At 39.3% G+C, this 17,511-nt stretch overlaps 1 protein-coding gene across 4 annotated transcripts; it reads left to right on the top strand.

Moving 5' to 3' along the window:
- Window positions 1-812: 812 nt before the first annotated feature.
- tmem87b (transmembrane protein 87B) lies at window positions 813-15,655 on the top strand. 4 transcript variants are annotated; one of them, XR_007140438.1, is made up of 21 exons: window positions 814-1,112; window positions 3,599-3,659; window positions 3,790-3,881; window positions 3,961-4,095; window positions 5,380-5,433; window positions 5,518-5,574; window positions 5,675-5,768; window positions 5,881-5,942; window positions 6,058-6,241; window positions 7,076-7,175; window positions 7,276-7,369; window positions 9,626-9,697; window positions 9,956-10,064; window positions 10,205-10,263; window positions 10,351-10,454; window positions 11,488-11,561; window positions 11,659-11,729; window positions 12,491-12,543; window positions 14,242-14,272; window positions 14,382-15,130; window positions 15,254-15,655. XR_007140438.1 is itself a non-coding variant. In XM_027165867.2 (20 exons), exons 1-20 carry the CDS (start codon window positions 987-989, stop codon window positions 14,421-14,423), a joined length of 1,674 nt encoding a protein of 557 aa, XP_027021668.2. In that variant the 5' UTR covers window positions 813-986; the 3' UTR covers window positions 14,424-15,655. The 4 variants fall into 4 exon arrangements, 3 of the variants coding, with proteins under 3 accessions (XP_027021668.2, XP_027021667.2, XP_027021669.2); XM_027165867.2 differs by lacking the exon at window positions 9,626-9,697 and adding an exon at window positions 8,997-9,068 and having other exon boundaries at window positions 813-1,112; window positions 14,382-15,655; XM_027165866.2 differs by having other exon boundaries at window positions 14,382-15,655.
- The last annotated feature ends 1,856 nt before the right edge of the window (window positions 15,656-17,511 follow it).

Here is a 17,511-nt window from a genome sequence, read left to right as displayed (position 1 = left end):
TTCGGTAACAGTTCCGTTCTTGGTGTTGAGAAGCCTGATGGATTGAGGGAAAAAAACTGTTGCACAATCTGGTTGTGAAAGCCCGAATGCTATGGTACTTTTCCCCCAGATCCAAAGCCAACAGCTTTGCAGATGCCACCTGTTCTGTAAATGTTCGTGCTAGAGGGATGAGTGACTCCAATGAGCTTCTCAGCTGTCCTCACTATCTGCTGCAGGGTCTTGCTCTCTGAGACAGTGCAATTCCCGAAACAGACAGTGATGTAGCTGCTCAGTATGCTCTCAATGGTCCCTCTGTAGAACATGGTCAGGATGGGGGGAGGGCTTTCCTCAGCCTTGGCAGGAAGTAGAGATGCTGCTTTTTTTGATGCTTGGTTTTCTTGGTGATGGAGCTGGTGTTGAGTGACCAGGTGAAGTTCTCTGCCAGATGAGCACCAGGGAATTTGGTGCTCTTACGTTCTCCACCGAGAATCCGTCGATGTTCAGCATAGAGTGGTCACTAAAGTGCTCTGTGCTCTTCTGAAGTCATCAAGCATGAAGCATTTGCAGTCGTCCTTATTGTGAAATGATAGACCCAAACATCATATAGGAATACATCATAAAGGAAAAGGCTTAACCCATTACATTATATATCATTAGAGCTTATTAGGATATTGATGATTTGTTGTTATTAGTTGGATTCCTTAGCAGCTGTCACTTAGCAGGACAAAAAACGAACTAATCACAGTTTACTTCCTGATACTTATATAATTGACATACATAAAGTATCCAGTAATGAAATAAATATCAAATCGACGCAGATGACATTACTGATCGTGTGTGAAACCAGGACACCACTACTGGCCACTGTGGGCGCAGCGTCTCTGTCTGCAACACAACACAACACACACAACACACACAACACAACACAACACAACACAACACACTGCATTGCACTGCATGCACAAGCAGCCACTTAGCTGTGGCCGGTACTGTTGGTTTGGTGGACGATGAGCTCCACTGCCTTGGACAAGAGGCCTTGGTCCTTTCTTCTGTTCTGCATTTTATTTATGTCAATTATCGATGGCGTTTTTACCGCTCCAGAGACTGGATATTGGACTATTACAGTTGTCAATGTAAGTAGACACAGGAGTGAGTGTGTGGTTTGAGTCGAGTAACCAGGCCAGTGAAGAGGACTCTTACTAAGTAACCAAACGGTCGGGTTTCATAGCTTTTCTTTCTTTTTGTTTTCATTCAGATGAAATACGACGTGACTTATCCATTTTGTCGCATTATAGAAGCGTGTGTGATTTATGAAAACGCAACCCTTTTTTGCAAACTAGCTTTACATATGCTTAGCTTTATTAGCTGGTCGGCTAATTAGCGAGCTGATGTGGCATTGTGTCATGGCTAACAGGATGTCCCAAGCTTTAGTTTCGTGGAGAAATACACAGTGCCACTTAGAAACAGCGAGAACACGGAACCATCACTAAACATACAGCCTCAGTGTGTGAATATAATGAATGGCTTTACTAAGCTGTCAGATGGGCTCTTGCTTATGCTACTAGCTAGTTTCCATAGCTGGAATAGCAGCCCGGCTAACACTCAGGAATGAACCTAGCCACTATCTGACAATTTTATATAAAGGATCTTGACAGAAAAGGGTTTTTGTACTTTATTTTCATTCTTCGGGCTTATGTATTTTTTTTTAAACTTGTTTCCGTTTGCTTGTTTGTTATTAAATATTTAAAGGCAGTACTAGATAGCTGATAGCTAGACAGTTGAAAGGTGATGCTGCGTCTCAGTAACGTGTATCAATGCATTAATTAATAGCATTATTGTTGGACAAGGACGAACTGCTGGCCCTTTTTTTTGCTTTAAAATACCTTTAAAATATATGTTATCAATTTAACCCTACAATAAAGGTGCACAACAACAAGCTTTGCTTGTATTTTAAACATCTTTGCTGTTCACACATACACAAATTAAGCACTGCAAGAAACTGAGCACTGGTGGTTTACAATGTGGGCATGAAAAATGGAACTGATTTACAAATTTAAACTCAGAGCTAATCAGAGCCTGGTTTATAAAATAACTGTTCATGAAAGAAAACGTTTGGAAGGATCTGGAATGTTGGTTACTCGATTCTTTAATAATAAATGGGAAAGCAGGCGTCTCTTATTTTACTTTAAAATAGCCAAACCCAAAGAAAGACAATATTGTAATAGGACTTGTACGACACAAGAACCAGAAACCGGGCAGGAAAAATCACTACTGACCCTTCGCACCCAGGACACAACCTCTTTCAGCTCCTCCCTTCTGGCAGGCGCTACAGAACTTTGTTTATCAAAACTGTCACAGGAACAGTTTCTTTCCCCAGGCAATCACCCTGATCAGCAACTCACTGTAATTATATTCCCTGCTTCATAGCATGTGTACTGCACTATCAGAACTGTCAGTCATCACATCATCCGTGTACATTACACACGCTATTGCTGCTGTACATTGTACAAAAAGCATAATATTGCACAATATTGTTATTTGCACTTCTCACACTTTATGTACATAACTGATCAGTCATATATTCTGTATTCATATTTAATACTCATAATGTCTGTTGTATCACATCTGCATTGTCTTGTATATTCTGTATTATCTTGTATAGTATAGTGTTATTTATGTCTGTACTTTTGAGAGTCACAAACAGCTGGAACTGAATCAGGTTTATTGGCCAAGTGTGTTGACACACACAAATTCTTTGTGTGTGTCAACACACTTGGCCAATAAACCTGATTCTGATTAAGGAAGTGAGGCAGATCTGTGCATTTTAGTGGCAGCATCTATGCATTTTAGTGGCGCTCCCAGTGAACCACATTTCCAGACAATTCTTTGACCACTGGATTTGACCAATCAGTTATTTCCATTATTTACTTAACCCCAGTCACTATTTAAGGTGCTTGGTTCTCAGTCAAGAGGAGTAACTAAAGTTAGCATGGCTTCATAGTATAACTTTGACTACAGCTTTTTCCACACTGGGCATGTTCATTGTGGTTTGTCGAGCACATTTGTTTCCAGCAGCATTGTTCTGGGTTCAGAATCCCTTGAGTTTATCAGACCCGCGTGCACATAATCACAAGCACGCACAGAGAGCACAACGTAACTCCCCATTTATATTTACATTTATTTTAGTATTTTGATGCTATTATCCATCTGCATTCTTATGTGGAGTTTTTTTCTCCCCATATTATGTCACACAACATTCACCTGCCATTCATGGTACATGTTAATGTACCAAAATTAATATCTATGTCATCGTTGCCTTAAACACTTGTGTGTTCACATGTACACTGCACAGTTACAGAGCAAAGACTGTACAGGTTTATACGTAAATATACCTGCTTCCAGGTGTCCACATGACAGCTTTCACAGTTGCTCAGTTTTGGATTAAGCTTCCAGTGTGAAAGCCCTTAGTAAAATTACCAAGTACACAAGGTACATTTGCCTGATAAATGTAAATGCAGTACCTCACATCTCATGGCTGTATATTTTTGTTTTCATACTGTAACAAATTGCAGCAGTATTATGAATGTTATTAATGATCTATATGGGTTTTTTATTGCAGACGTCAAGACCTTTGTTATTAAAAAAATCCATGTACAAAGCCACTGACATCCAGTTAAAAGGTAGTAACATTAAATTCAGGGTAAATATTATGATCATTTAAGATGTGGATTTTTGTACTGTTGACTTTTTGTGTGTAAGCATACCGTCACACAATGGGAGGTAACTAATATAATCTTTTCTCCTTTGCAGTCTCTTCCTTTAACTGTCCCGCTGAGGTGTCGTTTGGTATTCAGTGGTATTTAAAGTTCTACCCGTGTCACAATGAATTCAGTAACATAGAGGTGAGTGATGTTTGCATGGTAGAACACTGCTTCCATGTAAATCAGAGATTTCATGTTTCTGTTATGTTTTTCTGACCAGGAAATGTATGATAGGACACCACTGAGTAGAGGAGAGGGTCTAGACCCCAATCCTCTTGCACCTGGAGAGTACATCGAACACAAGTACAGAATATTAACCTGCAACAATGGGATCCAGTTTTTCCCCATGCTAAACGTATGTAAAACTGGTGTCATTTTATTTCATAACACCTTAAACATGGCCTCAGCTTTTAAATCAGCAATTTGTAATATCTTGATTAGGCACCATTTTATTTTCTTGAGCTCAGGGTATGGGCACTGAAAAGTTGTCATTTGCTTGATGAAACTACATAATTTTTTTTTATTTGGCAGAGAAGTAGCATTTTTTGAAACCCCTGCTGATAGAGGTCATTGAGTGTAGAGCAAAAGCAGGAAGAGAATCTGTCTTAACTTTTGTGTACTGTAACAGTGCCCACTGCATTCGATTCAGTATATTTTGCTGCATTCGATTCAGTATCTTTTGCTGCACTCGATTCAGTATCTTTTGCTACACTCGATTCAGTATCTTTTGCTGCACTCGATTCAGTATCTTTTGCTGCACTCGATTCAGTATCTTTTGCTGCACTCGATTCAGTATCTTTTGCTGCACTCGATTCAGTATCTTTTGCTGCACTCGATTCAGTATCTTTTGCTGCACTCGATTCAGTACCTTTTGCTGCACTCGATTCAGTACCCTTTGCTGCACTCGATTCAGTACCTTTTGCTGCACTCGATTCAGTACCCTTTGCTGCACTCGATTCAGTACCCTTTGCTGCACTCGATTCAGTACCTTTTGCTGCACTCGATTCAGTACCTTTTGCTGCACTCGGTTCAGTACCTTTTGCTGCATTCGGTTCAGCACCTACTGCGTTTGATTGAGAATCTACTGCTTGGGTGTTGCTACAGTACACATTGATCAGTATGTGTGTAGCATGAATCCAGACAATACTATATTTGCCATGTCATGTAATCTACAATGCCGCCATAACTGGAAAAGTTTTTTTGTTTGTTTATCATTTTGTTTTCTTTGTTTTTAACCGCAACACTTTTTTTCTTGTTTAAACCTTCATGATGTTCTCAGGTGTTGTTTAAACCAGTATGCTTTAACCACAAGGAACAATATTTAACATCTATACACTTGCACAATAAAGTGCTGCCACGCTGCCTCCTGCCATTTTCTTGGTTCTGGTAGCACCATTAGGTTTAGTGCAGTATTCAAACAGCAGTCCATCTGCGTATATCACACTGTTTTGTGAACACTAAGAATTCAGTGCTACTACTTTATTGCCATACTGCCTTTGGCTGCTCCAACACGGCAAGTGTTACATGTTAGTACACACATAAATACATACTGTTCAGAGCTCTCGTTGTTTGCTTAGTAGCACTATTTGTATTCATTTTATTTCATTTCTCTAAATATGTGCTTTTGTGTTTTTTACAGAAATCCCAAGCCGAGCCCAGAACAGTGGCTCCACAGCGAGAGGATTTGTATAATGTAAGACTGTATAAGCCTGTGTCATGGAGGTTTGACTCATTGTTATATTTACAGTAACGTAACGTTTTGTCTTCATCTTGCCAGGATGCCAATTACACCAGGTGGCTTACAGCAGAAGCTGAAGTTAAACCAGGTATAAAGGTAAAGTTCCTGTTTCTTTGTGGTAATCAAAAAAGTTCATGTCTGTGAGAAAGCAGGGTGTAAATCTGTTTTTATCAACAACACATCCTTCTCTCTAAAGGATCATGTCATTGCTACGACATGGAGAGACGGACCGTATCTACTTGTGGTAAAGATCGAGACTGATAAAAGGGACGTCGATTGGAATTTAACCTGTAAGCCGCACAGCATATTTATTATTTCTTCAAGACTTTAGGATTCCTTCAAACACAAATATTGGAATTTTAACTACTAGTTAGAATTGAAACATCTTTTACTTTGTTGCAGTCACTGTGATAATGAAAGGAGATCATGGTTACATCTCAGTCACAGAATGGCCTCTTATGATCGTGAGTGTTTATAGTTTATTATATAAGTTATCTTTAAATCACTGATCATCTTACAAATGTTAATGCCCCATATAAATTTTACATGTTGCATGGTGTTTATTTTCCGTCTCCTTAGTTCTACATGGTGATGTGCATTGTCTACATTTTGTACGCTCTACTCTGGTTCATGTGGGCTTCTTGCTACTGGAAAGACCTGCTGCGTATCCAGTTCTGGATAGCTGGCGTCATCTTCCTGGGCATGATCGAGATGGCAGTCTTCTGTGCCGAGTATGAGAACGCTAATGCTGTCGGCTCAGCAAGTAAGTGACAAAAACAAAACCCTTAAGCAAAATACGGTTTTAAAAAGACTGACTTCCTTGCAGAATTGTCGGGTATTTGTGCGTTCCGTAAAATGATGATGAGAGATTGCAGCATACTAGCTTGGTTATCTAGTAAAAGTATGTTTGTGTCATCTCCACACTTCCTCTTTTTATTTTGGAGACACTTTGCGTTTTTACAGTGTTTTTTTTAGCTTCAAGTTCACTATTTTGTCAGGTTCAAAGGGTTTGAGAGTTTGTCATATGTACAGGAAAGTTACACAAGTTCTTCCTCTGCGACTCTTTTGGCAACCTCAGACATGGTTTAGACAGGACACACAAAGCATATGTTACTGTACATATAGTGCAAAAAAGAAGGGAGAAAAGAAAAAGTGTGTGCATTATAAGTTCATGAAAGGAGATCCATGATGGAATTCTCGTTTATAATGTGTATATATATTTACAGAGTGGGGTAAAGAATGGGGTAAAATATCGGAGGGCAAACTCTCTCTGCACTGGTGTTCTAGAGCCATGGGGCAGTTCAGAGAACCAGCCTCTGGTCCTCTTAAACACGTGGTCTGGGGCTTGCTTCAACCAAACTATTTTACTTAATGTTTGCAATTTTTTGATGCCACATAGCAAGTTTTGTTCTTGATCTATAAAACCGGAGAACTGTGAATAGTTCACTTTTGTGGTGCAAATACTTTATATAATGTGGTAGTATAATAATAATGTAGTACAAAAATGACCAAAGACACAGTAAAACTAAAACTACATTAAAAAGCTGTGAATTTTGTTTGTCCATTTTAAAGTGTCAGTTCTCTCTTCTTTACACAGCTCAAGGCTTGCTGGTTTTTGCCGAGCTCGTCTCCGCTCTGAAGAGAACACTAGCACGACTCTTGGTCATCATCGTCAGTTTGGGCTACGGAATAGTCAAGTGAGTAGAGGATAACATCTGGTATGTATTGATGGTTATCAGGGCTGGTAATGGCCATTAAATGTTGTGTTAATGTTTTATGGTGGTATTTTTTGTCTAGGCCTCGCTTGGGGACTGTCATGCACAGAGTCGTGGGTCTGGGAGTCCTCTACTTTGCCTTTGCTGCCATTGAGGGCATTTTGAGGATTACAGGGGTAAATAAACTTTACCCATAATGCTTTTGTTTGTATACATACAAGTCTCTCTTATACACAGTGTCACTTGGAAGTTTGTGAATCGTTTAGAAATGTCTATATTTCTGCATAAATATGAAGCAAATCATGATCAGATTTACCAGAGAACAACCAAACAAATAAGCCCAAAATGTTGTACTTCTTTATGCAAGTATTGGGAAAAGTAATCCAGCATTGCATATCTGTGACTGGCAAAAGTATATGGACCTTTGTTTTCAGTATCTGTTGTGAGCCCTTGTGTAGCAGTAACTGCAAGTAAGGTTTCAGGTAACTGTTGCTCAGTCCTGCACAACGGCTCGGAAGAATCTTCTCACAGTGGTCAGTACGGAAAAGCTTCAACAATGGGATTTGTGGGTGGGTGTCCTCACATGAACCGCTTGGTTCAGGTCCTTCCACAACATTTCTTTTGGATTAAGGTCAGGTCTTTGACTTAGCCACTCCATAACATTATCTTTGTTCCTCTTGGGTGGTTGTGGTTGTTATATTTGTTTATGGTCCATTTTCGCTTGAGATTCAGTTCATAAAAAAATGTCCTGCCATTTTCCAATATCACTGGTATCATTCTAAATGCATTGTTCCATCAATGCTGGCAAGCTGTCAAAGCATGATACTACCACCAGCATGTTTCACAGATGTATATGGTTATTATGCTGGAATTCAGTATTTTCCTTTCTCCAGAAATATCGCTTCTCATTTTAAATGAGTTTTTTTTGTTCTCATTCCACCACATTTTTTTTAAGTAGTTGAAAACCCGTGGATTCTAATTTGACCTTCAAATTGAATACTAATCCTAGACGTTCAAGTACTTTTGCCACTTACGTGTATATAAGATTCCGACATTTTCCTGAATGAAAACAATTTGCAAAGTATAATATATTTGTTAGATTTGTTTGACTGGGTTCACTTTGTCTGCTTATAGGATTTGTGGGAAATTCTGATGATGTTTTGAGTCATATTTATGCAGAAATATAGAAATAACTAAAGGGTTCACAAACTTTCAAACGGCGCTGTGTGTGAGTGTGTTTGTGTATTCATGTCATCCTGTGAAGGAAAACTCCACCCTGAAACAATATACATGTTTATATTAACTCACTTATCTTGTACTTACCAATAAGGATGTTCATTTGTTAGTTGGTCCTGAACTGTCATTATGAAAATTTAGCAACTGTCATGTCATGTCATGGGACAGGCTTAATTAGAGACAGTTTAAAACGGCCATTCAATGCAGTTACAAAACAAGCACATATTAGTGTTGAACGCAGCATTCGTACGAAAGTAGAAGCTTTGGAAGCCGACTTTTCAGATGAGGGGTCTGAGAGCGCACACTTTCAGCATGTGACATTTCTTCAAAGGTCACTGTGTATATGGGTTCACGAGGTTCACAGAGGTGAAATGAGAGCTAATTCCTTACTGATTCACACATCAGCAGGTACTCAAATTGCCTTGTTTAAAGAATTTGAAATCGAAAAATCTAAACCCAAGAATTTTAGGCACATTACCAGTAATTCGGGGTGGATTTTTTCTTTTATTAACACACTGTTAACACACTTTTATTACCATGTAAGTGTAACATGTGTTGATCTGAAAGGGCCGGGACAGTGTGCCATCTCTGCTCACTGCCATTGTAATGACTGTGTTTGACTCCAGCGCTACGTGGTTCATATCCTTCCAAAGGTTTTGCTTTTCCAGCCAATGTTACCAGTGAACCTGGAAATAAATACTATGCCATCTATTAGGGTTAGCACAATGAGAGTTGTACCTGTTAAATGTTAAAGCTAAATGTTCCAGTAAAGTCATTCAAAGTAAGAGTTTTCTCATCTTTAATATCCGCAACCGATTGAGACGCACACAATGAACAATGTAGCTGCAAATTGTACTATTCTACAGTAATTCAGTGATTTAGTTGGACTCAGAAGACAAAAATGGTATCAAATTTCCATGAGATTTTTTAGAGTTAAAGCTAATTGAATGCACCATATGCCCAAATGTTTGTGAATGCCTGACCATCACGTTTAATTCCTAAAAACTGCTTGATCAGGATCTGAATCTATTCGCGTATAACTGAATACAAGTATAATGTTATAACAGTGTTGTCATAATGACTGAATTATCTACCTGATCAGGCTTGTTTGGTTTCATTTTTTCCCCCTTTTTCCTGAATTTGCTCTTTCTGTCTGTCTTCTTTTGCTTTTCCTTTACGTCTTCCCCTTTTCTCAGGCTAAAGACTCTGACCTGGCCTTACTGGCCAACATTCCACTGGCACTGCTTGACTCCTCTCTCTGTTGGTGGATATCCTTTTAGTCTGGCTCATGCATACACAAGCGCCTCCTCTGTCATCATGTGTAATTTCTGCATGCTTATGTCAGTGTTTATAACTGTTTAATGGATGTGTTTCACTATGGCTAACATGAACGAATGCTGGTGGGGTTCAGTTCCATGTGCTGTAAATCAACTCTCCTGATTCTTTCATTAATTGCAGAGCTCTTTTTGTAATCGGAGTTTCTTTGACAGTGCTCACTCCTCATTATTTCCTTGACGACTTCTTAAATATTTGTTAGTCTCGCACAAACCATAAAGACTCTAAAACTCCGGAGAAACCCGGTGAAGTTGTCATTGTACAGACACTTCACCAATACCCTCATCTTTGCTGTAATCGGTGAGTAATTTGAGAAATGTTAAACTGGAATATATTTCCTGTTTACAGAAAAGTGTTCATTGATTTGATTTTTTGAAGATGTTTTGTTTATATTACATGCTACACATTGTACATGCTATTTCATTTCGCCTTGTTTTTAGCCTCGGTCATTTTCATGGTATGGACAACAAAGAAATTCCGATTAGCAGACTGCCAGGCTGTGAGTATTTGATGCAGTGTACTTGTCTTCCTTTCGCTCTGAACAGAGTGATATGAGATGTTTCACCTATGGTGATGTTCTCAACAGGACTGGATGGAGCTCTGGGTAGATGACGCCTTCTGGAGGTTTCTGTTCTCTATAATACTGCTGGTCATCATGTTTCTCTGGAGACCATCTGCAAATAACCAAAGGCAAGATTTGACATAAATGATTGCAGTGTCTCATTACATTGACTAATTAACACATAGACTTCATATGTTGTACCTCATAAATACACAGACATCATAAGACACAATGTACGACGTCGCTGTATTAATCAGACGCAATGTACAACGTCTGTGTATTAATCAGACACAATGTACAACGTCTCTGTATTAATCACACAATGTACGACGTCTCTGTATTAATCAGACGCAATGTACGACGTCTCTGTATTAATCACACAATGTACGACGTCTCTGTATTAATCAGACGCAATGTACGACGTCTCTGTATTAATCAGACGCAATGTACGACGTCTCTGTATTAATCACACAATGTACGACGTCTCTGTATTAATCAGACGCAATGTACGACGTCTCTGTATTAATCAGACGCAATGTACGACGTCTCTGTATTAATCAGACACAATGTACGACGTCTCTGTATTAATCAGACGCAATGTACGACGTCTCTGTATTAATCAGACGCAATGTACGACGTCTCTGTATTAATCAGACGCAATGTACGACGTCTCTGTATTAATCAGACACAATGTACGACGTCTGTGTATTAATCAGACAATGTACGACGTCTGTGTATTAATCAGACAATGTACGACGTCTGTGTATTAATCAGACGCAATGTACGACGTCTGTGTATTAATCAGACGCAATGTACGACGTCTGTGTATTAATCAGACGCGATGTACGACGCCTCTGTATTAATCAGACGCGATGTACGACGTCTGTGTATTAATCGGAGATGTTGTACCTTGCCTGATTAATACATAGACATTTTATGTTGTCTATGTAGACATTCTGGGGGAGACAGACATTTTATGTTGTCTTTACAATTAAAACAATTTTAAAATTATTTTCTGTGTACAGTTCATTTAAACAATTAAGCCTAGACAATTGTATGCAAAGAACATTTAAAACAAATTGTTTATTGATATTTTCTCAGTGGAAGCAAACATTAGAAGTGAATCTTTTCCTTTTATGATGTGCACTCTCCCGAATATAGATATGCATTCACACCTTTAATTGATGATTCAGACGACGAAGAGATTGAAGAGTTCTTGGTGTCTGCAAATATTTGTGAGCAATTTATCTCTACAATAATATACAGGAGCATAAAGATATTCTTCCACTCTGTCTGCTATGTGGACTTACCTGCGTCTTGCTTTATTTCTAGCTGACGGCATAAAACTACGAGCCAATAAGACCGAGACTAACGGAGCAGCGAAACCCCTTGTGCCGAGTGTGGTCAGTATCAGCCGAGGAAAAGTCAGTAGAATAACGAACATACGTTCATCACAACACCCATCGCAAACACTGATATAAATTATAATCTCATACTGAAAATAAAGGGACATATTTTAAGCTGCATGTCACAATTACTGACACCCCTGAATTCTTATATGTAGATTTTATTTTTTTATTTACCTGCATGAAGGATGTCTTATGCAGCCATCCAGGATTTCCTGTTTCATTTTGGTTTAAATGTGAGGTGACAAAGAGAACAACTTCATCAGCAAGGGGCTGATTAGGCATCACACGGATAAAAACAGAATAAATAACTTTGTTTCTATATGAAATATTTTAAAAGCCGCATACCTTTGCTAGGATACGCGGCATAATGACCTCAGTGATGAACCACAGAAAAATGAGTCAGTGTCAACAGAATCAAGCTCTTGACATGGCCGCTTAGTCCCCCGATCCCAACAACATTACAGACCTGAGATCTGAGCACGACAAGAGTGTATGCTGTTGCATCTGCAGAGCTTGTGTATTGAGAAATTGTTTTAGGTTCCTTGCTTTGTATTCTCTGGATCTCCTCAAGCATACCAAGAAACAGTGGTGTTATTGTAGGCAAAGGGAGGTTGCATGAATAAATGCAATGCAATTAAAAGTAAGATTTAAATATTTAATGCAAATAAACCACAAATACCTTTTTCAAGGGTGCCATTAATTTTGGACTGTAATTTGAAACAAAAGCTGACTGAAGGGATTTTTTTCCCCCACAGGACGAAGACCTGAAGTGGGTGGAAGACAACATTCCTTCCTCCTTAACAGATGTGTAAGTGTTTTATTAAGGAAACCGCCTAGTTCGCACTCAGGCTCCTTATACGAGGGGACGTGAAACAAAAACGCCGTAATGCATATTCCAGTTTGCATGTTCCAGCCCTTCTGAAGTGTCCAGTTTCCTCTAATCACAGAATCACAAGATTAATGAAAGTGTTGAGTCTCATTGCCCTTCTCAATATTCTTCTGTTTTGCTACTTGGTCTGCTTTCACACTAATCAGCGATACCTTAAACCACCTGATTCGTAGTGCAGAGCTCCGACTCATGCCACCAAAACAGCTCTGACTCATCGAGGCAGGGACTCCACAAGACCTCTGAAGGTGTGCTGTGGTATCTGGCTCCAAGACTTTAGCTTGGTGTCCTGTAAGTTGTGAGGTGAAGCCTCCACTGGTCACACTTATTTGTCCAGTACATCCCACAGTTGCTTGATTAATATCTGCAGTATTTGGAGACCAAACAATCGTGAACCTCTGACACTCCTTAACCATTTTTGCATTATGGCTGAACGAGGTCACTGCCATTAGGGAAAACTGTTGCAACAAAAGGGGGTACTTAGTCTGCATTAATATTTAATGGACAGCATGGGCACTGTGACCATGTCCCCAAAACAGCCAACCTGACCTGTCATACACAGCTGCCCCTTTTCCACCGAGGCAGTTCGAGTGCTGGTTCGGAGCCCAATTTAGAACCAGTTCTTTCTGTTTCGACAGCCAAAGCACCGGCTTTGAACCAGGAAAAGTGGTTCTTAAGTAGCACCAAAATGTTGCTGGTCTAGACTTAAGAACTGCTTGCATTAGGTGTTGGGGGCGGGGCTACTGTTAGCGCATTTGATAATGTACCTAAAGTTTACTAATGTTTAATACACTTTTACTTTACCGCAATATGATCACTTATCAGCACACATGATAGTAGGTAGCTACATGCTAAGGCTAAATTTTTTCTGAGTTAATGATAAAATAATGTTATGTACTTTCTCGATTATAACCTCCGTTTATACAAATTACACGGAGCTGCACGTACACGTTGGATTCACCGCATTTGGATGCCCATGTAGGTTCACAAAGCCATGAGCATTAACAGTAAAGCAACATCTGCCATTGTTGATGTGTTTGTCGCTGCTGTGCTAAAGTTGCTGTGTAACGTGACACGTATACAGTGACGTCAGACTCAGCTCTGTGATGGCTCTGGAAAGGCAAACCAGTTCTTTGAAGGTTTGCCAGTGGAACCAAATTTGATCCAGCACTAGCTCTGAACCAGCACCCGGTTCGTTCTGGTGGAAAGGGGTAAGAGAGGCTAGATTGAGATGGTTTAGACATGTACAGAGGAGGGAGATGGTTATATTAGTAAAAGGATGTTGGAGATGGAGCTGCCAGGTAAGAAGTCAAGAGGAAGGACAAAGAGGAGATATACAGTATGTGTTTAATGAGGACATGAAGGTAATTGGTGTGAGAGTAGAGGATGGTGAGGATAAAGTTAGATGGAAACACATAATTTGCTGTGGCAACCCCCAACGGGAAAAGCTGAAAGAAGATGATGACAGGTGCTGTTGTATCAAGACAATGTTCACACTTCACCCCTAAATGGTTTTGAATTTATGGCTAATCTGTGTATATATCAGGCTGGAGTTAGTGTAAAGTTCCCAGTAAACATATCTTCTGACGTACATGACTTTAAATGTTTCCTGTATTTCAGTGCTCTGCCTGTTCTTCTCGACTCGGATGAGGTTTGTGGAATCAAGCATTCTTTCAAAAAAAAAAAAAACGTCAATTTTTTATTTCCTTTTTTTTAAACACAGAAAATCAGCTCGCTTTTCACTTTGGGTCACTTTGCAGGAAATCATGACGACAAAATACGAGATGTCAAAAATGCAGTGAGAGCACAAACAAACGGCTTCCTTCAGAGAACAAAGGCGGCGGCGCTGCTGCTCCCACTACCGCTACAACGTCCGACAGACAGGTGAAGAGTTTGGCGGTGGATCTGAAAAGAAGAGGAATTCTGTTTCTAATCACAGGAGAATCCTGACTCACCTCAACAGTCCTGCCTGTATTCAAGCCTTTTATATCTAATGTGAAAAATTACTTGATTATTTTTTTTTCTCCCCCAGAAGTACAAGTACTCCTTCATACATTTTATAAGCATTCCATTTTTTAAAAAAATCACAAAATCCATCAATCAAAACAGAAATGATTTTGCGCGATCTTGGGTTTCGAATGTTTTTTTTTTTCTTCAGTTTTTTTTCCCCCCTAAAAGGACATAAAATTAAAGGACCAATGATGGTCTTTATCTGTGAAAATGAATCTGAAATTCTGTTCAGGCATCCTTTATACTTATATACTTATTATTTTCTCATATATTTCATGTTATTTTTAGTTTCATGGTGTCCAAGCCATAATGTTTCTGAAAATACAGTTGTGTTGAACAGAATCTTCTGCTTCATGTGTGACTATACAGATGTTGAATGGGTGATGAGGAAAATCAGACACAAAAGTATGAACTCCAGTCTGGATGTTAATTTCTGAACCGTGCTGGATTACGTTAACATGGAGCAAAATGTGCATCTCGCATCAAAGAGCAATATAAAGTTAATATTCCTCCTTTTGCCTAGCACTTTGTTTCTCATTTTAATCACAAGCCTTAAAAACACTACAAATTACCAGATGATTGAGAATTGTAGGATCACACATTTTCCTTTTTTCCCCCCCAGAGAAAAGCACAGTTTGCCATGCAGAGATACAGAAATCTACCCACAGGACAACCGTTGTGATTTAAAGGCGTTCAGTTAGAATGTGTCATTATCTCCTTGTGTGTTGTTCGTCAATGACAAAATGCATTCATTTCAATTGAGTGATTTTTTTTCTAATTTATTTATTTTTGCCACAAGCACAGTGGTTAGTCTGATTGATTCTGTGCAATATATTTTTTTTTAACTTGAGGATTTTCTATCTTCTGGATTTTTTTTTTTTTTTTACCTTGCTGTGGAATCTCTGGATTCTTCTTTTTCAGATTTGTTTCATTTTGTCCATTGCGTCAATTTTTTGTCATGCATGTTTTCCATGTTTATGTCGATTTGCTTCAAATGTAAATAAAGATTCTTTATTTATGGGTCTTCTTTTTGTACTATTTGAGAGGAATTAGGATCAGAAGGGAAACTATACTCTTTTGGGGGATAATGGACAGTAAATAATGTCCTTACTACAAGTTTGTAGTGGAGTGGAATTAAGCAACCAAGAACGTCTGAGGAACTGGTCGGCACAACGGGTCAGCACAATCTCTGAGTTTACCACAGACACAACACTAATTCCCTCCTGCCGAAATCTTCAAATGAAGAAGACCCCAACACAGTAGCTTAAAGACGGAGTGACAGTCTCCAGGCGGCCGCATTCATATGAGTCACGGACTGTCCATGCAGATCTATTGGTCTTTATAAGAGTCTATCAGACACTACTCAAAGCTTATGACCATGGATGAGAGTTGTACAGTTATAGCTCCATCTTTTATTCTACACCACGACAAACCTGTGTAATGTCTGTATAACTGCGAATGCTGCACTGATCCATGTGTCATTCTCTAACTTCACTCAACCCTCACTTGTGAACAAGACACCATCATTCGGTCATTTTCTGTTGTTGCTGTTCTTTGGCTGCTCCCTGTTTGGGGTTGCCACAGTCTATCATCTGATACACATACTTGATTTTGGCACAGGTTTTATACCAGATGCTCTTCCTGATGCAATATTATCTGGCACCAGCACTTGGAGTTAGCTCCCTGCCCAGGAATTGAACCCAAGCCAGAGTCTAATGGACCACTTAAATTCTCTGAGATTGCTTGAAAAGTAAGTAAACTAAATCTAATTAATATAGCATATAATGTTCTTTACTACAGCTTTATTGTAACTTATAGAACTATCTTGAGTTGTTTGTAGTAAATTGGGAACATTGCTAGTGCTAGAGAATTTTGAAGGAAACAACAGAGTGGAAAAACTTGGAGCCTCCATGTGTACACCTGCTCATTCATGCAGTTATACATTCAGACATTAAAGTGCCAACTGACTTCAGATAATGTTTCTGAAACATCAGAATGAGGAAGAAATGTGATTAAAGTGACTGACTGTGGCATGGTTTCTAGTGCCAGATGTGGTGGATTGAGTAACTGCTGTTGTCTTGGGATTTTCCCACATGGCTCTACACATTGTATAACTAGAGGTTATACAGAATGGTGCAAAAAACAAAGAAGGAAAACAGCCAGACTGTTCAAGGTAACAGGAATACTAGAGTGACTCAAACAGCTACTCTTTATAACTGTGGTGAGAAATCATCTGAGAATACACAACACACTAAACACTGATGCAAATAGGCTACAACAGCAAAATACTGGAAACAGACCAAACAGTCCAGTATAGTGAACCTGTGCCAAATGTAGTCCCGAAATGTATGCAATTGCACATTTTATCCAGTTATAGAAGGCAAAATCTCACTGGTTTCACCCAGTTGAGGACAGGTGCCCTGCCCATGCCCATGTGTGGCATCTGCAGGTTCTGTTCATGCCTCAGGAGTATATGCTGCTTCGTACCCTAAGTCTCCTGGCACAGGCTCCAGGTTCCAGGTGGTGTAGAGAATGGATGTATGAACTGATGGAGGAAAAACTATAAGATAAATACACTACAAAAAAATTCAAGGAATTTGAATTCTGTGTGGATTTTCACTCAGAGTCTTCAGTTTGGAGTCTGTATTTGCTCTGGTTTTTGGAAACCCGGTCCTACCCTAACCCTAGCCAATTTTGGAAATGTTTTAGAAGTTGAGCATAGGGAGTTTGGGGTAAACAGGAATGTCTTGATGCTGTCACTGGAGTAGTAAAAAGCTTCATATCCCAGTATGCCCTCTGTTATCATCTGACTCTCAGTTTTCCTTATGCCCTCATGTTATGCTCACCATTATGGTTGATATTGATACTTCTGCACTAGTA

This window comes from Tachysurus fulvidraco, chromosome 4 (genome assembly GCF_022655615.1).
Source record: "Tachysurus fulvidraco isolate hzauxx_2018 chromosome 4, HZAU_PFXX_2.0, whole genome shotgun sequence".
NCBI lineage: Eukaryota > Metazoa > Chordata > Actinopteri > Siluriformes > Bagridae > Tachysurus > Tachysurus fulvidraco.
The sequence above is the reverse complement of the archived record's forward strand: the minus strand, read 5'-3'. Positions and strand labels throughout refer to the sequence as shown.